At 43.6% G+C, this 23,377-nt stretch overlaps 1 protein-coding gene across 2 annotated transcripts in view; it reads right to left on the reverse strand.

Moving 5' to 3' along the window:
• Positions 1-18,338, reverse strand: part of LOC132568255 (cytoplasmic FMR1-interacting protein 1) — a 67,332-nt gene extending 48,994 nt beyond the window's left edge. The window contains exons 1-6 of one of the 2 annotated variants that reach the window (XM_060233882.1): positions 18,117-18,338; positions 9,390-9,513; positions 9,175-9,264; positions 7,931-8,008; positions 6,293-6,394; positions 2,980-3,161 (exon numbers count right to left, since the gene is read on the reverse strand). In XM_060233882.1, coding sequence (XP_060089865.1) covers positions 2,980-3,161; positions 6,293-6,394; positions 7,931-8,008; positions 9,175-9,264; positions 9,390-9,506 — 569 coding nt within the window. In that variant the 5' untranslated portion in view covers positions 9,507-9,513; positions 18,117-18,338. The remainder of the gene's footprint in view (positions 1-2,979; positions 3,162-6,292; positions 6,395-7,930; positions 8,009-9,174; positions 9,265-9,389; positions 9,514-18,116) is intronic. The other variant, XM_060233881.1, reaches the window with a different exon arrangement.
• Positions 18,339-23,377: the final 5,039 nt, after the last annotated feature.

The raw sequence follows: 23,377 nt of genomic DNA on the forward strand, positions 1-23,377 counted from the left end.
CACAGTGGAGAGGAGTTATGTGGGCAGGGGGCCACCCAAGCACCGCTCCGCCCGAGGGCTGCGCCCGAACGTGGGTGGAAGTGAGGCGGACCGTGGCGTTCAGGCAGAGGAAGGGGTGGAGTTGGGGGCATAACCAGGCTTAGGTGGCTTCCTGAATAGTTTGGCCCATGACACGCCCCCCCCCAAGAGACGCAACGTTATGCTGGCAAAAATAGCTACGTGTCCCATAGGCACCCGTTGAAACCAAAACCAAAGGTCGCCTCTGGCACTGTGGAAGCTCGCAAATCCCTTAGGGAGCGGTGTGATTGCCTCACCAATCCCCTCACGCCTCGGTCTGGCGAGCCCCCTCCCCGGTGCCCAATTGCCCCCCCCAGAACACTTCCGGTCTGCCTCTCACAACTCAGTTGTTAGGGACAGGTTCACGTGGTTGAAAGCTGTGCCAGTGAGCTCCTGGCCATACAGACTTAGAGTGAGGGACAGGAAGGAACGTTGGTGACAGGTTTTGCACTGCACGGTTGCTTTGACAGTATCTTTGACTTCCAAGCAGGAGAGAGAGATCTCTTCCCTGGGGCTATCTGCTCTTTCCAGGTCTTTACAGGTTCTGGGCTCCCAGAGGCTCTGCATGCGAGGACTGTCGCCCATGGCTGGGTAAGTTCCATTGTCCCGCCACACCCGTCCTCCTTCTCCCCTCGCTCTCTACCACTCGGTGTGCAAGCATCTCCGGCACTTGAACCCGGCAGTGGGCTCCAGCAGGGGGCATTTACTGAGCCCACTCCCCTGTGCTGCTGCCTGCTCCCTTCCCTTGGTCCATCCTCTGCCGCATTCCCAACCCCTGGAAGGGTATGGGGGGGGGGTATGGCAGCTGCCCTGATGTGGGGAGGTGGATCAGAAACTGTTCCTTTAAGAGAGCGCCCGACTGAAATACAGTCTGCTCTTCCAGCTGCCGCCCCTGCAGGTGCTCTTGATCTCTGTCCCATTTTGCAGGTGGGACTCCAAAACAGAGGCATCTGCATGTGTTGCTCCACTGCCCCCCCCCACCTCAGCTGCTTCTGCCTGCCACTTGGAATGGAGCCCCACCCACGGTGAGACTGTTGCACTCTGTTCCGAAAAATAAAGTCTGAGCGGTGCCCTCTGTTGTCTCTCCTGCTTGGCAACTGCTGCACATTCCTGGGGCAACCCCTCCCCCGCCTCTCTCAGTGGCCTCTCCGAGGGAATGCCTGGGAAGGTGGGCAAACTTGGTTTTTGGGGAGGGAGAATGAGCTATGAGCTGCCACGCTGCCCCTCACTTGACTGGACAGGGGAGGGGGCTGCTGCCCCTCAGCCTGCCCAAGCTGACGGCCTACCTGACCACACAGGGCTATTGTGCACTGGGGGGGGGGCGCTGAAGTGAATGCATGCCCAGCAGCTCGCACTCTGAGTTCTGCAGCCCCCAGGAGAGGTGTTCCTTGCACATAGCAGGAGGCAACAGCAGGGCAACACGGGGGGGGGGGGGCTGCAAGGGGTGTCTTTCGGACTTGGTCTGGCTGCTCCCAGACACACATTCCAGCTGCTGTCTAGGACAGTGAACTTCTGCACTTGGCACTTCCTGCTTGTCCGCGCATGCCTCTGCCCGCCTGCCTGCCATTGGCAGTCTCTGACAATGGGAGGGAGTGGGGGGATTGACGGCCTCTCAGGCGCGGGCTTTCCGCCCCCTTGCCCAGTCACGTGCAACGGGCTGGCCAATCCCATGGTCCCGCACGAGCCTGCGCCTCCCCCATGCCCGCCTCAGCAGCGGGCCAATGGCGTGCGCCTGGGCAGAATCACCATGGCGACGGGTTCTCTCTCGTTCATCTGGCTACTATTTCCTATCCAAGCGTGGCGTAACGTCTCCCCACTGGAAGCCAACGAGCGGCGCCATAGATCCACCCACACCCGAGCGGCCGGCTGCCACGTATGTCTGGATTGGGCTGTTACAAAGCAATAATAAGTAGGGCTGCTCAAGAATCATACCCAAGTCCACTCAAAGAGGCTTACTCCCAGGAAAGTGTTTCTTAGTACTGTTAATGTGGAACTCTCTGTAGAGGGTGTGGAAAACAAACAACTTTTTAATGCTTTTAAATACATAAATACACTAAAAGCCAGTTTGGAGAAGGGCCACGGCTCAGTGGAAGAATGTACATGGTCTCAAGTTCAATCCAATGGAAAAAAAAAAACCAGGCAGTAGCTGATGTGAAAGTCCTCTACCAAAGACCCTAGAGAGAGCTGAAACCAGTCAGAGCAAACAAATCTTATCTTTACAAACCTATGATGTGACTCAGTATAGAGCCCCATGCATTAACTTTATACTTTCCAACAGGGCTTTTTTTTTTTTTTTAGCAGGAACGCACAGGAATGCAGTTCCGGCTGGAGTGGTGTCAAGGGCGTGTGGCCTAATATGCAAATGAGTTCCTGCTGGGATTTTTTCCTGCAAAAAGTCCTGCCTGAAACAATGGTGATATCAGGGGTGTGGCATAATATGCAAATGAGTTCCTGCTGGGCTTTTTCTACCAAAAAAGCTCTGCTTTCCAACATTAAGCCTATGTGCAAAACAGTTTTATGGATACATGTAAGTGCTAATGAGTTCAAACAGCAATTGCGTGATTCAGGACACCCACATCATAGAGGTATGTGCCAGGGAGCTGGAATGTGATCATTTACCTACCATAAGGCTGAGAGATGTTTGTCTTCACATGAAGTTTGAAATACCAATTCAGTACATATGACACTCCTAAACTGCAGGTGATTACACCAATCCACTGAACCCAACCTGTTATGAACTAGTTAGGAATTAATAGGGTTGATGAAAGTATCAAAAATCCCAAATATGAATATGACAAAAAACCCTGCATTAATTTGTATGCTTTTCTTTTGGTACCTCCTTTTTGGTTCCTTACCAATACACCACCATAAAATCAGTTATGAGACCACATGATGTTTCAATATATAACTCTTTCCCCTCACCGTTTATAGGCTGAGTGGTCATTCTTCACACTGCACTTCATGTTTTTCAGCTCATCTAAAACAGCAAACATGTTGATAAATTTTCCAAGAGTGATGAGATAGGCCTCAGATACAAAATCCTTCCTCCTCTCTGCATGGCACAATCGCTTCACTTCACCACAGAATCTTTCAATTGCATTTCTCTGTTTAAAAAAGTAAAGAAATTCATGCTTCAGGGGGAAAAAGCATGGAGTGTAATTCACACTGCATATTTACTAGCCATGTTTAACACACACATATCCTCAATTAAAATATCTATAATAGGAGACTTCTGCGAGCTAGGGTAAATGATTGTGCAAACTCAGAAGAACCCTCAGATTTTAATGAAAGGCTTTTTATTTAAAAAGGGCAGGGAGAAAATATAGCAAAGCAAAAAGCAAAGTTTATTTAAAACAGTCAAAAGATCAGCATACAAAATAATATAAGATAATACAGTATAAGAACATGGCAATAGACAGTTACAGCCATAATTCCTAAAATTCCAGACCAAACTAATCCTTCACTAATAACTCAACTTACAGTACAATCTACACTTTTTAATTACCAGATAACAATACCTAGCAACCTTGCGTGAGACGGATTCATAATTTGCAGCCAATAAAAACTTCATCACTTGTTCCTCAGCATATTTACAATAATTTGCCAATGGTTTAAAATGTGAGAGAAGCGGTATCAGCAGCTGCTGTCTCTCTTCATCATACATAGGACAATGAGGAAATATATGGGCAGCTAACTCCACCTGATTCAACGCACAAAAACAAATCCTCTGATGCATGGGAGTCCAGGTATATCTACCAAAAAAGGACTGCTGATGGGAGCGGATCAAAACGGGTAGTCTGATTTAATTTAGCCCATAATCTTTCCCTCACAACCAAATCAAAGGCTGCTTTCAGATCCATAAATGCAGCATATAAAACTCCCTTATGGTTATGCGTGTATTTTTGAACTAAATAATCTAGAACAAGACAATGATCTAGCGTGGAACGGCCTTTTATAAAAAACCCCTGTTCAGGTTTAAGGATCTTTTCCTGCTTTAGCCATCTACATAATTTCATACATAAATGTTTGGTGTACAGTTTACATATGATATTTATCAAACTAATAGGTCTATAATTACTGGGATCGGATCTGTTATTTTTCTTAAATATCGGAATTATTATGGCCAGCCCCCATCCCTCTGGAATTTGTCCTGTTTGATCAATATATGTAAAGAGGTTAGCCAAAATTGGGGTCCACCAGTCTAAATTAGCTTTTAGAAGCTCTGCTGTAATATAATCACTACCTGGGGCTTTTCCGCTTTTAAGATTTTTAATATAAAATTCCACCTCCTCGGATGAAACTGGATCCCAAGTTGTAGTAGTATTCAGATCCCACAATGGGAAAGGTTCCAAGTTATCTCCTTTATATAGATAGTTCTTCAAAATGATTTTCCCATATTCTTGCGGGGATTATATACTACTTTCTCAGCACCTGCAACTATTTTCCAGAATTGCCTATGATCCTTGTTCTTAGCTGCCTCTATTAATATCTTCCACTTAAGCTGTGTGGCAGTGTTCTTCTTACTTCTCAAAAGATTTTTATAGGCCCTTTTATTAGCTTGTACTTTTAACTTATTTCCAATCACGGGTGCTCTATGAAATTCTTTAAGGCTCCTAATAAGTCTCTGTTTTGCTTGCATGCACTCCTTGTCAAACCAGCTTTTATTATGGGAGCGCACAGACTGGGAGTTACTAATCTCCTGTGACAGGAATGAGGATAAATGGGCCGTTAGTTGAGCATAGTTATCAAGAATAGAGTCCTCATGGTTAGAGCCCTCCTCCACCATCAGTGAAGATAAATTTCTATGAATAACTCTCCCTATATCAGACTTTGTCCATAATAGAAATTTATCATTCAGCTTGGAACACCAGTTGATTTTCCGCCTACCTGGTATATTTTCTGTTTCTAGAAAGGTACCGTGGGCATTATGCAGGGGGACTGCCCCTACATCCCAACTTAAATTGAGAGGCAGATGGTCACTCTAAGCTCTCTCTTTAATATGAAGGCACTTTAACCTTGCAAGCATATCATTGATGGTTATCAGGTAGTCAATAGTAGAATGTCTGCTACCAGACCAGAAGGTGTATTGCCCAGGATGATCTCCCTGAATTACTCCATCTAGGACCTTAAGATTCAGTTTGTGAATCAGCTGGACTAAACATAACTCTGCATAATTCACAACTGAGTCCAGTGAACATCGATCATTTAACCCATTCGTATCTTCCCCTCCCGTTGGATCTATCCCAAACTTGTCAAATAGGATCTCATCATTTGCCCCCAACCTTGCATTCAAATCCCCTCCCATAATTAACTTTGCGTTAGGATATTTTTGTAAACAATGAACAATATTGGCTTCCATCAAATTCGATGTTTTCCTTATTTGGCCCCTTAACCGTTGTGGAAGTAGATAACAATTTAGACACATCATAGAATGCTTTGGGCAACTCAAGTGTACCGCAATGGCCCCATCATTTGGTAAATAAATTCTTTTAGCCTGTATATTTAATGCAGTAGAAATAAAGGTAGCCAGACCACCTGAAGGTCTCCCCCCCTTATTACTCGGTGTTGCTGGGATGTGGAAAGCAAAATAACCAGATATATCAAAATCTTCCAACATCCAAATTTTCTGCAAAAAAATAATATCAAATTGTCGCAAATAATCCATAAACCCCTTATCATAAACTTTGGCAGTCCAACCCGCTATATTCCAACACAAGAGTTTAGCTAGTTGCCCCAATTCCCCCCCCCCTTGAGGATCGATCTTCTAGTCACTCAAAGGAAATAAGATTCAAATGTCCAGCTTCATCAAAGATGCAGCCATTCTTCAAAACATTTGATAACTTGTTTCCAGGTGAAAAACCCTTTTCTCCCATTGCCGACTTTACTGTTGGGTGGGTGGGCAGTTTGTACCAGAATTTTATCGCTAACAGAAATTGTCTGTAAATGGTTGGGAATTTGTTTAAAGTCTTTTATTTCCTTTGAACGGCTTTTCAGGGGAACCTCTGTTTTCATTGGGGATGCTTCCACTTCCAGTAGTTTTTTTCCTCAGGGCATCCAGTCTATTAGTAATAGCCCACTCATTGTATTGATCTCATACAAGACTGAGAGCAAAACTGCCTATTAAACACACACACAAACACAGAGCCTATGGGTCAGGCATGAAAAATGCTAAATCAGGGGCAGTTGTGGGAGGTAATGGGGAGAAAGAACTGAATAGCATCCAACATCCATTTACCTGAAAATACATAAAATTCATCAGCTTGGTGACCTCTGGTTCTAGAACTTCAACAGTTTTTTCATAAATTTCCACTCTGTTTGGCTGCTCATTGCATTTCACCTAAAAAAAGAAAGGGAAAAGGTTTGACAAACTATGCAGGAATATTGCACGCACCTTTCTTCACCAGCTGTAAGACTCACACAAAAATATTACCAATTTCAAAACATTTTACACATTTTAGAAATTTAACTTTGCCACAAAAGTTTTTCAGAAACTTTTTCAGAAACAGCTTCCAGGATTATCAGACTATATAAAATATTTTATCCTAATGATGGTCCTAATGCTTCTGCATTATCTACAGCAATACATTCTGGGAACAACAAAACTGAGCCCAATAAAATTTGCTGGAAACAAGTCAGGAGGACATTGATTATATGACTGTACTTGCTGTCTGACCTACCATCATATCTGAGGAAAGCCCCCATCTTTCTTCAAATGCTAAGGATTGCACTTTAAGGCTATTTCAGAACAACTAGACAAGGATTACAGATCTCATCTAGTGCAATATTTTGCAAGTTAGTCTTTGCAATGTATCAAAGTATGCAAACAGGCCTTTTAAAATCTTTTGATTTGCTAAGCTTTCCATGAGATGGGTATGCAGAGTTACTTTGGTGTTCTTGCTACTGCTTGACAGCAAAGGCTGTCCTCAAGGGTTACACACTTCCTGTTTTCACTTTTTTGTGGCTGACAGGAAGCAAAGGTGAAAAGACAAGCAACAGGGCATGGGTAAAAAGTAAATGATTCTAGAAGCCTGCTGTTACCATCAAAAAAGAAATCAGATCCAAACTCAAATCAGGGGACCCTACAGCAAACAGCTTAAAAGACAGATTTGTGATGGGGGAGGTTGAAGGAACTCCTCACTGAGAAAGGAGGGATGCAGTTTCAGTTTGGTGCTGCTTCATTACCTGAAGGGATCCTTCCCATCCACTAGCCTCCTACAGGTGACAATTCCCACATGCTGTTCTAACAATATTTTCCATTAAGTTCAACATACATGTCATAGATTACGTCCCAGTTTCAGCATTTTAAACACAGTGGATATTGCAATTATTTCCTGACAATAAAGGCATTACACCATAGGTCATTGTTGTCATCTTTGTAGCACACTGAATTAGGCTCATTAATAATAATAAAGACACTAAGGGTGATAACAGACAGGCATTTAAAGCCACACCTGGGGACGGGTGGCAGGCGGACCAAAAAAGTGCATCTACATGCACACATCTGCCTTTGAAAGTGTTGCTTTTTTGCTGGGGCGCCTCTGAGGTGCCTCCCCAGCCGTCTGGAAGGCCATAAAATGACTGAAGAGCTGCAGACAGGGCGCGTGAGCACTCCAGACGCTCCCTGGGCACCCACAGCCCACCCCTTTTCCAAGCGCCATTGGGAAGCTCCCGGGCGCTCTATTTCCAGCCGGCTCTTTTTGGGGCAGCTTCATTCCGTCTGTTGTTGAACTAAGATTCCCTTTGGGGAGGAGGTTAGAGTTCCTTCTGAAAGTGCTCCAAGGTATCTAATAGCTGTCGAACCACCAAAGTATAAGAGGCCACCTATGGAATAGTAAGAAAACAGTAATTCTTAACACTGATTTTGCTGCTATACCTGAGGAATGGCTCTTGAACAGCTCCTCCATGTGTAGAGCATAATGGCATACTCTTGACCTTCTTCCAACATTTCATTCTAAAACATACAAAAAACCCTGGTGTTTACACAAAAGGGTAGAGTAACTGATCAAAACAAAGATACTAATCATGTAGCATGCTGAACAAAGTTTGAGTCCAAGGGCACCATTAAGACCAATGAAGTTTTATTCAAGGTATAAGCTCTTGTGTGCAAGCATACTTCTTCAGATAGTTTAATGGTTGAGGAAATTCTGTTTTGCTATCTGAAGAAGTGTGCTTGCACACAAAAGCTTATACCCTGAATAAAACCTTGTTGGTCTTAAAAGGTGCCACTGGAATCAAACTGTGTTCTACTGCTTCAGACCAACACAGCTGCCGCACCTGGATCTATGTAGCATGCTGTATTTCAGAGAAAATGCAACTGAAAGCTTTGTCAGAACAGTGACTGAAATAATTTTTAATAATATCCCAAAGCTAAACATATTCACTAGGAAGCTAGTCTAACTTTTATTCGCAAGCACACCTTTGTTTTTAAAGATAATTGTGATTGGTTCAAGAATTGCTAAAACAAAGACCTCAGACCTATTAAATAATCCTGGGATATCAAATCGGTATTAGAACTAAGAGATGCAAAGAATCACATTATCATCGTACTCCTGGGCTTAAGAAGCAGCAAACAGTAGCTCTTTATGTTCCTCTTCCCGACAGGAAACAAAGTATAAGCAGTGAATTTTTTAAAATTTAGTGTACGCACAACAGAATAAGAATGTCCATGAAATACAATAATTGAATAAGAACAGTTGCATCACTTTGGAACACTATTTTTCAAATGCTGAATTTGCTTTAGCACAGACACAACACACAAATTATTCTACATACTAGATTGTGAAACCCAGATTTTTAGTTTATTATCAACTCCTATAGACTGATGTTTAAGTCCTCATCTAAAAAAATACAGTGCAACAATAAGCAGCAGCCATAATATTGTTTTAAAATTATAAAATTGAAATGAAATAGTTGATTTCAGAGCTACTTATATGAAACATGTAAAATCTTACAAAAAAAGTGACCCTGGATATATCCATAAGCATGCACAGCAAAATGATTAATTCTTAACGTCATGTTTATAGAAAAGAATAGGCTTGAAATAAAAACACTAACATGGTTTTCTTATTCCCTTTTACTACAGTAAGTATTGTTAGACTGCTGTTGTTTAATATTTACCATGCTGGAATGAACAGTTGCTTGTTCAATATATCTTGCAATGCCTGTGACAAATGCATTCCTGTCTTCAAAATTGGTGTTGAAATTGGGCTGAATGAAAGACAAGAAAATGTACCAAAATGATGAATAGTGTTGAAGAAAAATTATGCAAATGGTAGTAATTCAGGGCATTTTAAAGCAACAACAGCAACAAAAACTTTTTATGCATTGCATACCTGATAAAGCAAGGATGATGGCGGGGGTTCAATACATGGTTGTTGGTCTGGTAGTGGTAATTCTTCCAAGAGATCCACATTGGACAAAGCATCTTCCAAGGTAACTTGAGCAGTCATTTTGATTCTGTAAAAAGTAACATTTTTAAACTGGTAATGTTCATGACAAGTTAACTAACTATGGCATGTTCCACAGTAGAACTCAGAAGCCAAGCAGGATTGGCTCTGGTTAATATTTGAACTGGAGACACCCCCCCCCCCCCCAAGGAAGTGAAGGGTTGCTATGCAGAGGCAGGCAATGGCAAACTCCATCATGGATCTCTGTAAGTCACCTGTGACTTGATGGGATTTTTTAAAAATTGTGTTATATTTGACACAAACATGAACCCAATGTTTTTATCCAATTATATGGTTTTGCAAATCTCACCAAGATAGATTAATGTGGTGTTGAAATATGTGATTTCGCACATTTACATTTTCAAAAATGTAGCCCATATTATCATTCAGAAACATTCAGCATACAAAACAATTGGTGCCTATTATATAAAAAATGATTGTGAGAACCTCATCTTGCACAACCTGCATTGTCTAGGGGAAAATGTTACCATAGTCCCAGTGTCTAACTTCTTGAGGTTGAAAGGCCTTTCGCAAGGACATAAATATGAGATGTGGTAGGATTGTTGTAGCTCTCCACACCAAGGTAAAAACATTCCCCTCCCCCACCTTGTCTTATTGCTGAGTCTTGGAACAGCAGAGGGGTTCACAGACTGAACACTGACTAAACATAAAATCCTGCACAATTCCAACGTCTCCTTGCACAGGTGGTCATATCCCCAGGACTGCATTCTACAGCCTCCACTTTTCACCACTCTTATTCTACAGTATGAAGTTTTCTTGATTATACTCTTCAGATCTTGACATTTTGAGCATGAGGGACAATTCCACTGTACATCTTGCAGCCAGCTTATAACAGCATAAATGCACTAATTCAGAAACAGTGACTCAGCTCAAAATGGTTTGTCTGAGCATGTGCCTGCATAATTTAAAAAAAAACAAAAGGAACCTGCTCAGAAAAATAACACCTGTTACCAGTGTCAACCACCAAGGTCACATATACAAACCAGGAATTTGTGCACACGAATTTAGAAATCAAAATTAATATAGCACACCTATTTGCTCTCTTTCATTGACAAGATAAGACTAAATATGGTCAACTCGCAACATATTATTCTGGCTAGGTCCTTATCACAAACCTTTAATGAATTTAATACAGATCCAAGCAGGAGATGTAATTAAACAGCTGGACAAGTAAACTAACGCTTTTAGTTTAATTTTCCAGTGTGGGCACTTTCTGGTTTTTAGTATGTTTGTAACATGCTGTTGCAGTTGAATACCGGAATAAAGTTTGACAGGCATGTTCAAAATACTGCTCTGCTTTTTCATTGCACCCATGAGACTGTAAAGTATGTTGTAATGTAGTATTTGCCATGCAGACTATCTGGGTGGAAGTTTGTATAATGCTTAAAACACACTTCTATGTTTCAAGCCTGAAATCAGCTAAAGCACCAACCATCACCACTAGGAAACATGAAGACCATGCTACATCTCTAGATGACTGAAATGTCACAATGAAACTTGATCTGTTACATATTAGTTTGCTTACTTTTTATATTCTATTGTTCTCCCTTACGGGGACTCAAGGCAGGTTATAACATTATTCTCCCCTACTCCTTTTGGAGGGGTCGTCGTTCAGTGGTAGAGAATCTTATTGGCATATAGAAAGTCCCAGATTCAGTCTCCAGCATCTCTAATAAAGGACCAGGTAGCAGGTGAGGTGAAAGACCTCAAATTGAAATCCTGGAGAGCCACTGCCAGTCTGAATAGACAATACTGACTTTGAAGGACCAATGGTCCGATTCAATATATGGCAGGTTAATTTGCTCCTCCGCTTTATCCTCACAACCACCACCCTGGAGGTAGGTTAGGCTAAGTGACTGCAATGGGCCCAGGATCACTTGGCAAGCTTCCATGGCAGAATAGAGATTCAAACTGGTTCCAGGTCTCAGTTCTATCACTACACCACACCAGCTTTCAACTAAAGTTTGATTAAATTATTTGAAGGTTCAACACTTGCTCAGGCCCTGAAGCTATTAGGCTCATTTGAACTATAGCCCTGCACATAACAACCCATGCAGTATCTGAGTGTCTCCTGATCTCAGAAGCAGCGTTTCAGATAACAAGGGGATTGCAGAATATGGAAAAGCTGGAAAGATCCATTCTGCAAACAGAAGCCTGATACGCTAGCTTTTACTTTAATACTACCATAATTTTCACTTCAATGGGAACCAATCTATTTAAATTCAGATAGCATCAATTGGCTTGTTGGGCACCAAATCCAAACAAAGCTCTCAGATAGACAAAGCTTTCAGATTCAACACAAGGCATGGCTGTAACTATGAATTTCATTCTTAGTTCCCTTTTTACAAAGTAAAAAAAAAAAACTATACTTTTTTCAGCACTAAAGATCAGCATATTTCTTATATTTCCTTTTTTTAAGCACTAAGTATACAAGAAACATTGACGGGAAGAGAAGCAAGAAAAAGAACCCATCTGCACAATTATAGTAATTTGGGGGTTTTTTAAAGCAGATTACCACTCACCCACATCTATTCTACATTGCAGGTTTATTCAGTATTGCTAACCAGAATGCAAGAGGGCTTCTCTTAAAACTACAAATTATACTGTGATTTTTTTTTTTTACCGTGAAGAGCCAGTGCTGTGTGGTGGTTAGAGTAGAGGTATCAAACTCATTTTTTTAAAGGCCAGATCAGATGTAAATGTTACTTTGTCAGGCCGGGCTGAGTCATGTCTGACATAAAATGCCAGGTACTGGCAATATAAACTTTATAAATGGCACAGGCAAACCCAATTAACAGTATTATTTTTTAATTCAAAATACAAAGGCAATTGATTCCCAGGAGTAAAAGCAATTGATTTACTAGAGGATCCACAAAAGCCCCAATAAATGTATTTGATAAAAGACTCGTTTTTTCCAAGGGATACCATACCTGTCCCCTAGTAATTTATTTTAATTTCTTGACAGCTTTGACCACACACACCTCACTGTGTACACTCATGTGTCTGCTCCCCCCTCCAAGCAGCCTCCTGCCTTCACTCTTTGCACCTGTTGCTCATGGGCCACATAAGAGCCTTGGACAAGCCAGTTTTGCCTCCTGGGCCATAAGTTTGAACGCCTTCCCCCCCGGGTTAAAGGGCTGGACTAGAATCAGAGACCCAGGTTCAAATCTCCCTTATGCCATGGAACCTTGGTATGTGATTTTGAGTCAGTCACACCCCTCAGCCTAACCTCACAGGGTTGTTGTGAGGATAAAATGGAGAAGAGAATGATGTAAGCTGATTTGGGTCTCCAATGGGAAGAAAGGCAGGGTATATAAATAAATAAATCATACCTACAGCTGTCAGTTTTAAGTTTTACACTGAAGCCAAAGCAGATGGAACATAACATTCTGCCCTCAACAAAAAATTACTACTACTCATTTAATTAAAGACAAACTCTTACTGGCTAAACTGGAACACATAATACCACAAAGCAGGTTTCATTTGTACCATGTAGCAGTAGTAATCATGCTTCTCAGAGCTAAACAGCTGGCAATTAAAGGAGATATCCCAGGTTTCCTTTATTTCTAATTGTAATGAACAATAGTTCTAAAAAATAAGTATACAATTATCTATGCACTACTATCAAAATTCAAGGATGTGTTTTTCTCAGGATCTTAGGCCTAAAATACATGTTAAAATGTGTGAATCCACCACAGGGATATGTAGACATACTGCAGCTGTGAGTTCCCAGCAGAAACTTCATTTAAAAGTGCTGTGGGGGTCCTAATTCAGATCAGGACAGTAGTAGGGAAGAGGGCCTCCTTCCTTTCCCCATGCACTGTTTCCCAGAAATGAAATGGCACCATCAGATTCTTGTTTTGAGGAAACAGTGGAGAGAGGCAGGAGTCTCTTATCCCCACATGAGACAGTCCTGGTCTGAATTAGGCCATTATGGTGCTTTTAAACAAAGTTCTCATCAGGAACTTGCAGCTGCTATATGGCTACAAGAACCCATGATAGACTTGCGTATGTTGTATTATATAGTTTGACCCTTATTCCTGAACACTCAGAATGTCCAAAGTCTTACATTGGAAAGTTTTCCACAGCAGATCCCAAGTTATAGTCTTGGGCTAGGAAAACTCAGTCTTTCCAGAAATATTATAGTCTCCCTTATTCAATCCCTCTCTTCAGTGCTGAATTCTCAACTGTATTACTTTTATATGGTGGAAGGAAATTTTACCTAAAGACAGCCTTATCTTCACAGCTATAAACACAGAAAGCAGTGGATCACCTCTGCCATGACTTAACATTTAACATCAAAAATGTGGGAAGCAGCATACAGCTTTACATACCCAGTTCACTGTTCTTCCCACCTTTGATGGAATTCAGCTAGTTTGATTAAGAGCCATGAAATTATATTGGATCCAGCATTACTGCTGGAAAAGCAAGTTAATGCAGCAGCAAAAAAAATGCTTTCTTTCAGCATCAAACATGGAAGGACCCCTACCTTGGCTCAGCCAAACTAGCCACCTGCATCCATGCCATGGTAGCACAGAGACTAGACCACTGTGATGCTCTCTACATGCGTCTACCCTTGAAGTGAAGACAGAGCCTCCAGTTGGTACAAAATGCCGCAGCTTGATTATTAACAGGAGCTAGATGCAAATTACTCCCATTCTGCAGGTTCTCCACTGGCTGTCCATCTGCTACCAGTTACTATCATATACATGGCCTTGGACTCTCACCTGTAGAGGACTGCATCTCCTCCCATGTTTCATTTGTCTGTTCAGTACTTTCTGCAGGTACCACACTGAAAACAGGATACATCTACTTTTTCTGTTGTGGCCCTTGCCTTGTGGAATAACCTGAGGAGTCTCCCATGCTCCTGTCATTATTCAAAATGAGGAGAGCTCCTCTATACAGTATTAGGATTATACTATAACAGATTAAGTTCAGGAACACACTTTATAAAGGGAAAGGGACTGTATAGTATACCTGTGTGGATAGGATGAATTATCAGTTGAACCTGTTGAACTTCGCTACTTTTTATTAACATAATACCACTTTACTTCATTATAATCAACACTCTGCCTGATGGGTATTATGCTATGCTCATTCAGATTTCAGTAACCCTAATCCTATGTTCATTAGATGTCTCCTCATATTGACTATATGAACCTACTCTGTGCTTAGACTTGTGTTCATATGGAATGTTATTGACTTCCTGTGTAATCTACTTTTAGTGGCAGTGAGAAAGACAGACTATAAATACTGTAAATAATTAAAATAAGATGTCAACCTGAATTTCCACAACTTCATTCCAAATTATTTTATTCTTCTACCATTTGTCTAATTTGTTTAATTCTGTCTACCATTTTTGTTTACCATTTTTTAATTCTGTATTAACCATATTAAGTAAGGACACTTTTTCCTATGGGGAAATGGGGGGGAGGGGGAATTCATTCAAATACCAGGAAATATTTTCCTGTACTCAGTTAAGAACAATAAAAAAAACTGGGGGCGAGGGTTTCCTTCTGGCCATGGAACATTAAGAGCTTAACAAGTTATTTTCAGTTATGTACGGAGTACAGTGTACTCTGTAGAAGTTTCTCTCCTCACAAATTAAAACAATTATGAGTACAGTTAACACAATCGAACCTCCACTACTCCAGTGAAGTGAACAAGGGCTCAGTGTATGTCAAGGATGAGGCCTGTAAGCAGAAAAAGAACTAATGCTGCTCTTGCAATTCTGCACCCAAGATCACAGCATTTATACAGAGAGCTAAACTGCATGTGCAATGTATGCATATCCATGTAGGAGGATCTTTGGATGTGGCCTAATTTTTCTCAAACAACCTTTAAAGACCACTTACACAGTTACATACAAATTGCTCCACAAGCTAACAACTCATCTTCAGGGCTTCCCCTCTTTTGCTTTCTGATCTAAGAACAGAAGAAATGAACATGCACTGGAAAAAGAGATAAGTCTGAGGGTGCCCTATGAAGGTGGAAAGGGAAGGGGAAAGGTACACTAAGTACTGCAAAAGCAGCATAAAAGGTTCCATCAACTCACTTCTCTTGATGAGTTTTTCCTCACATCACTAGCTGGACTGAAGACTACTGTAGCAGAACAAACACCAGAGAGCCACTTGTGAGCAGTTCTAATAGTATGTAACACAGAGATAATGTGTTAAATAAACCTCATGCCTGTATTAATTTAAGTAGTGAAAGTAACCAACACAACACATCTGTAAACACACTGCCTAGAAGCAGGCTACATCACTGACAATGCACTGTTTCATAAAAATTATTAATGGCATAATAAAAGTCAGTAATATTGGGCAGATTCACAGTATCATCCTAAGCAGAGTTATACCCTTATACTTCCTTACTCAGATTTCAACAGTTCATATTCAAATTTTTTCCTAGAAAATTCCAATCTGAAATGGCACAATCGTTACCAAGGCTGATGACAGCACTGAATACTGAATCTCACAGTGACCTGTTGGTTGTACCCCTATATGTTAAAATACAAATGGCAAACACATGCAGAAGACTATTCCCAGCAATCATTATTAGGAAGCTGCCTGTCTCTACACATTCACTGCAAGAAGCTAGTAAGAAAGTGAGCTATAAATGAAGTAGTAAATATAAGAAAGGTGGAATATAAATAAAGTAACAAATAATAATGGCAAGAAAACCTCAAGGACCAGAAAATAAGCATTTCTGTTGCAGTGAAAGACCATCTTTTCACTATTTTAGTGTAATATTCTGCATTATTTTGGGTACCTAAATATTTATTTACCTATTACAATTATCTCTTGCCTTTTCCATTGAACTTAAGCTCATGAACTTGTCTTTCATTCCAGCACCAAACAGGTATAGAGCTCCTTAGCTTCAGCAAGGTTAACAGATCTTCAGATCTGGACTATTTAATGTTTTTTTAATCTGTTACACATAACCATGACCACTACTTGTAGCAGAAAAACTAACCATTCCACACATCCAAGACAGTGCAATTATCATAATACTCATATACCACCCATAAACAAAAAGCTGGTGAACATTTAAAATAAAATATTCTACAATTACAGCATGAAGTATCTCATATTCATTTCTACACCAGTTTTTTAAATTAAAACTGAACATATTTTAGAGTACATGTAACATTTCAATGTAAAAAGGCATTAAGAAAAAACAGATTAGTCATAAAAATCACTATCAGCCATTTAAAAATTACTGTCTCAGTGACAGATCTATTGCAGGAAGCAAGTCTCCAGAGAAGCTGCATAGACATCCCATAAACAATGCCATGTCAAGACGAACACTATTCTGACTTATGTACCCTGCCCCTGTCCTCCTGACTGCTGGTATTCCAAGGATCTCTGTGCCATCCAAGTACTTGTCAGAGTCAACCCTGCTTAGCTTCCAAGATCGAGCTTGCCTGGGCTATCCAGGTCAGGGCTTTATGTACACTATCTTGAAACCTGACCTGCAATCAACACTGTTACTTTTTTATCCTGCCCTAGGGAGCTCACACTGGTATACATATTTCTCCCCTTCTCCTCCTCGCCACAACTCTGTGAAGCAGGTGAAGCAGAAAGAGAGGGAAAGTAAATGATTCAAAGTCACCCACTGAGCTTCATGACTGAATGCGATCTGAACTCCAGCCTTCATCAGACAAGCTAATCACTGCATATTATATTAGCTCCACATGTGATCAGTCACATCTAACTGGCAACCTAAACTGCAGAGAACTCAAGAATTCCAGTATCTCATGCTGGATCTCACAATCCTGATAATTTAAAAATCACAGGATTTGAGCCTATGTAAAACATCTACACATTATAATATTGTGTAAAAACTTCACAGTGCTGAGTTTTTAAGAAACTGTCAAAGAAAGGCACACTTTTCTGTCCAGATCATTTTCAATCAATCATTTCCACTAACTTTCACATTGATTAAAGACTGGTGAACGCCATCAACATACAAATGTAAAATATCTAAATGCACATTAGCTATCCCTTAAATTCATCATCCTGTTGGACGTTCTTTAATACATCTTATTTACGTGAACGGGGATTCTAATCCGTATTTCTTTGTTACTGAGGCAGTTCTGCAAATAACCCTTGCGTGGTCACCTCTGGTAAGTAAAAATTGCGTTCCACTAACCAAAAATGCTTGCAAATTGGGAGATGACCATTTTATTCCATTCGGGCTATTTGCTTACAAAAACCACGACTTCAAGACTCCACAACTGAATAAAGGTTTGAACCAATCGCTTTTTCTTGGAGCCAACATTTCGTATTCCTTCAGCGTCTCTCGTGAATGGATTAGGGCAGGGCAAGGCAGGGCGGAACAGAAGAAACGAGTTTTTCCTTTCAGGAGCCCGAGTTTCAAAGACCAGCCCCATAGGAACACGTCCTTCCTCCTAGGCCAGGCAGTGGGAGGGAAGGTTGCAGAGGGTTTTTGTATACCGCCCTAAGCCTTCCCCCGGGCGCCGGGGACCCTAGGCAAGAAAGGAACACTAGCTTGGCAAAGAATGGAGCCTTCTTCAAGGGCGGTTAAGGGGAAGAGTCGGAAGGCGCAAACAAGGAAAGTTTCTCTCACCCAGTCTCGGAGCGAGGAGGCCCGCCGCTCCCCTTTTGCAGCCACCCTCGAGAGCAGCGAGTCCCGGGAGTTCAGCTCCCTCGGGCTCCACACCTGGTGCAAGAGCCAAAGGCTGCTACTTTAGCGAGTGGTTTTCGCCCGGGCCGCTTTCCTTTGCCAGGGCCGCACGAACCTTGGAGTTTCCTGCCTGAGTCACTCAAACAGGGAAACGGTGCCAGAAAACACCCTTCCTCCCGCGCCAGCTCCTCCCTCGTCCTGTCCCAAACCCTCGTCCATGCCTCTCGCAAGCAGCCGGGCAGGCACCTCCGGCTCCTCCTTCCAGGCCAGGGACCCGCCTCCCATCTTCACACAGCCAGCCCTAACGCGAGGGGGAGGGGGATTTGTTGTAGGAGGGAGACGAAGGCGAGCGAAGGGAATATCTTGAACAGAAACTTGGGGCCAATACAAGGATCAGAATTGTTAGTGTGTCTATTTCATTTTCTGGGTGAGCTAAGGGCTAGATATACCCAGCCTCCAAGTGGGCCCTGCCCCCCCCCCCCATTTTTTTCTCGTGTGGCAGAGCTACACACAGGAAGTATATAATAATATGTAACCAAGTTGGTACAACGGGTATGCAGACCGATTGGGCAATCCTCCAAAATACTAATGTCTAGATTTTCAATCCACTCAGTTACACCTGGGGAGAATTCAAAGAGCTCCGTCACATTACCCTGGAAAGCATCATGCTCATATTCCTGTGACATGGGAAATAGTTTGGTGGGCTGCACCACAATCGCATTTGGGTCCTGGTATTTTGCCCCATTCAACAACAGGTTTGCACAGCTGCTCAAGTCCGTTTATAGTATGTTAGCTGTCTTCCATACTTTACATAGCAAGTCAAATACTGAAGGTCTCTCATTTGCATTTATCAGGTTATGGATATTGGATGGAACTGATTGCATCCATGTTTGCAACCATTCATTCCATGTAACGAAATTTTGAAATGTTGTGATTTCAGGATTTGTGCAGATCTTATTGCTGGGTGTCGGGATCTTATTCTGGATAAGCCTACATCAGCCACGTCTTGGAGTGCAATTCTAGCTCACCTCGTGGTGCACCCTAGACAACACTGAAGAGCAAGAACTTCTGGCAACCAGACAATCATAGGATCTCCTGACTACACTACACCCATGGATCCCCCAGAAATACAGCTCAAGTCCAAACTACAGAGATTTGGATCTCCGTCAGCCTGCCACCTCGCAGCTAGGCTGGCGGGGATTGTTTGCCTCCCAGGAGGGAGAGCAGACGGTGAGGCACGCTTTAGGTGTGTCTTTTAGGGGGCGGGGCTTAAGCGTGCCTCTGTAAGCCTCCGCCCCCCATTACTGTCAGTCCCTCAAAGATCACTGATATGAGAGCAGCGTTGCAAGTTCTCAGCCAGCGTGGGGGATTGGGCTTCGGGTGGCTGCCGTCTCTGTTTGGATCGCGTGGCGTCGGGGCAAGGAAGCATGATGTTGGATTGCAGGCTTTGGCTGTGTTGTGGTTTTCCTGTTAAGGAGGGGTGTCGGGGGTTGTGTTAGGGCTGCGTGGCTGGGTGTTTAGGCCCGTGGGGGCTTGATTTTAGGGGCGTTGTGTTGACCCTACTGATTATTAAACTCCCCCCCCCCTCAATCCTTCCTATCGCTAAGATCGCCAAGGAGCTGGCTGAGGGCAAGATTTTGGGCCCATTTTCTAGTCCTCCAGTGGTTAACCTTAGGGTTTCCCCTTTGGGGGTAGTACCAAAGAAGGCTCTTGGTGAATTTCGGTTGATTCACCACCTTTCTTACCCCAAGGGTTCTTCGTTTAATGATGGGATTCTTGAGGAACTATGTTCTGTTAGGTATACTACCTTTGATCAGGCTGTGGGCATCGTTCGACGCTGTGGTCAGGGGGCTGAGCTGGCAAAATGTGATATCAAATCTGCATTTCGCCTTCTCCCTGTCCATCCGGATGATTTTGAGCTGTTAGGTTTCTCTTTTGCAGGGAAATTTTACATGGACAGGGCTTTGTCTATGGGCTGCTCTGTCTCATGTGAGGCTTTTGAGTGTTTCAGCACATTCTTGGAATGGGCTGTACGCGAAAAAGTGGGCTTGCAGGACGTGGTGCATTATTTGGACGACTAGTATTTGTGGGTCCTTTAGGTACTGGGTGTTGCGCTCAGTTTTTGTCGGGCTTTATTGAGCTGGCCGCTGAATTGGGTGTGCCACTGGCTGAGGAAAAAACTGAGGGCCCGGCCCAATGCCTTGTATTTTTAGGTATTGAGTTGGACACACTGGCGCAATCTTCCAGAATACCTCTTTAAGAATTAGGATTAGTACTTTCATCCTTAAGAAGAAGGTTACACTATTTGAACTTCAGCAGTTAGTGGGGCATCTTAACTTTGCTTGCAAAGTGGTTGCCCCTGGAAGGGCTTTTCTTTGCAGGTTCTGTGATGCTATGGTGGGCCTTTGCCTGTCGCAGCACAGGACTAGAGTTACCAGCAGCATGAGGGAGGATCTGCAGGTGTGGCAGGAGTTTTTGAAATCCTTTAATGGGATTTCTTTTTGGAGAGAGGACATGAGGCTTGAGGCGGAGCTTCAGGTCATGTCCGATGCTGCTGGGTCATTAGGTTTTGGGGTTTACTTCCATGGACATTGGTGCATGGAAGTTTGGCCTGATTCATGGGTGCAGGGTGGTTTGAGCCGGGATCTCATGTTTTTAGAGTTTTTTCCCATCTTGGTTGCGGTTTGGTTGTGGGGAAGCGATATGGCTGATCACACCATTCATTTTTGGTGTGATAACATGGCGGTGGCTCATGTTATTAATTCCCTTTCATCCAAATTGCAACGGGTCATTAGGTTGATGAGGGCCTTCACCCTGCGTTATCTGCGGCTTAACATTTTCTTTTTGGCCAAGCATGTTCCTGGGGAGAATGACGGGGTGGCTGACGCTCTCTCTCGTAAACAGATGGAGAGGTTTCGTCAGCTGGCCCGAGGCCGATCAAGAGGCGGTGCCAATGCCCCAGGAGCTATGGCTGATTGGAGAGCCGAGGCCTGCAGAGCGATAGGCCTAACCATTGCGCCTAGCACCAGGAAGTCTTACAAACATGCTGTGCGGCAGTTTGAAGACTTTAGGGCTGAGGTAGGGTATCGCATTGTTTGGCCCCTCCTGGTGGAGCAACTGCTCCACTATTGTGTTTGCTTAAAAGGTAAGGGATTGGCCGTGTGATCAATTAGAGGATGCCTGTCTGCGCTGGCTTTTGCTAGCAAGGCATTTGGGTATAAGGAGGAAACAGCAGATTTTCGTATTCGAAAGATGCTGGAAGGGTGGTTCAGGGAGGTCGGGACTAATCCTGACACCAGGAACCCTATGTCTCCTGGGATTCTCAAGTGTTTGAAACGGGTTTGGAGCGCAGTCTGTGCATCTCACTTTGAGGCTGTTTTGTTTCATGCAGCCTCTTTGGTGGCTTTTTTTGGGGCGCTTAGGATCAACGAGTTAGTGGCAAGCTCCAGGAAGGATGTTTCAGGCAGAGCTTTGTCTTTTCGGGACGTTAGGTTAACAGGGTGTAACGGGGTGTTGGCACTGTATTGGAGCTGGGTCCGTGTTCAGAGGCGGAGCTTTGCCTGGTGTCTGCATTGGCTGATTATTTGGCAGTGCGGGGGGGGGGCTGCGAAGGGTTGTTGTTTTGTCGTGCTGGGGGCAGCCCTCTGACAAAACACCAGTTTTTTTGACGTCTAGGGCCTTAGCTCTGTTGGGGTTGTCTGGAGTGAGGTTTGGTACCCACTCTTTTAGAATTGAGGCGGCCTCTACGGCCACGGCCTTAGGATATTCTGCTGCGTTCATCCAGCGCCTTGGCTGTTGGCGGTCTCGGGCTTATAAAGGTTATGTTCACCCTTTGCTCCACTCTTAGCGTTGCTATTGGAGCTGGGGTAGTTTAAGGTTTGGGTTTTATAACTTGTCTGTTTCTCTTTTTAGATGCTGTTGTTCCTGGCTGGAGGAGCCAAGTTCTCATCTGCGGGCATAGTTATGTGTTTTGGGCAGCACATCAAGCTCGGAGAACTGTTGTTGGCTCTCTGCTGGGGCTCAGCAAATATGTTACGGTCAAATTGCAGGAGCGCCAGGCTCTTCAGTGGCCTGGCCTGCTCCCGCTTTTGTTTCATGGGTGTTTGGCTCCTCCTCCTCAGGTTTTGATTTTTCACCTGGGGGGGGAATGATCTCGGGCTGGTTAAGGGTAAGGCTTTGATTTTGCAGGCCTGAGATGATTTCAAGTACGTTAGGAAGAGATGGCCTGGTACCATTATAGTTTGGTCGGCCATGATTCCACGCTTGGTGTGGCACAGTGCTTGGAATCCAGCCGGGATAGAGAGGGCTCATTACAGAGCAAATAAGGAGATTCGCAAGATATTGGAGGGTGGTTTGGGCCACTATTTGCCTCATCCAGATATTTCTAAGGAATATCCTGACCTCTACAGAGGGGATGGGGTGCATCTCTCAGAAAAGGGTAATATGTTTTTCCTGAGGGATCTTCGGCAAGGGCTGGGTTTAGCTTTGGGTCTTTCGGTGGGTGCTAAGCCCTAAATGGAGACTTGGCCTTAGTTATGGCAGGTTTTACTGGGTTATGGTGCCATGCGGCCTGGGGAGGACTGGTTAGCCTCCCCCTTTTGGGGAGTTAGGGGTCTGGCAGGATCAACCTTTGGGTATTGGTGACCCGAGGTGTGTGAATGCAGACTGTTCTGGAGAATCGATCAGATGGGTGCCTTTCGCGGAGACGCGCATCTGGTGACTGGGCCCTCTGGTGCGGGCCTCCCTGACGGGAGCTGTGACACACAGCTCTGGCTGGGGGGGGGCGCGTGAATCTTTTGCCCATGGAAAAGGCAGGGGAGCGGTCTGTGGAGACCCCTGGCCCTGACCTGGCCGCAGTTCTGGTTGCCCTTGCTGTTGATATATTTAATAAAGTGGCCCATAGTTTTTTACCAACTCACTTGTGTCCGCCTCTTATTCCGACTTGGGGGGGCAATTGGATCTCCATCAGCTTGCCGCCTCGCAGCTAGGCTGGTGAGAATTGTTTGCCTCCTGAGAGGGAGAGCGGACGGTGAGGTGCGCTTTAGGCGCGTCTTTTAGGGGGTGGGGCTTAAGCGTGCCTCTGTAAGCCTCCGCTCCCCATTACTGTCAGTCCCTCGAAGTACGCTGGCCCTCCCGCCCACCCTGTTTGTTATGTAGGCAGTTGCTGGTCGCCCCATTGAGCGAGAGGCTGGGTAGGAATTTTT

This window comes from Heteronotia binoei, chromosome 3 (genome assembly GCF_032191835.1).
Source record: "Heteronotia binoei isolate CCM8104 ecotype False Entrance Well chromosome 3, APGP_CSIRO_Hbin_v1, whole genome shotgun sequence".
NCBI classification, from domain to species: Eukaryota; Metazoa; Chordata; class Lepidosauria; order Squamata; family Gekkonidae; genus Heteronotia; species Heteronotia binoei.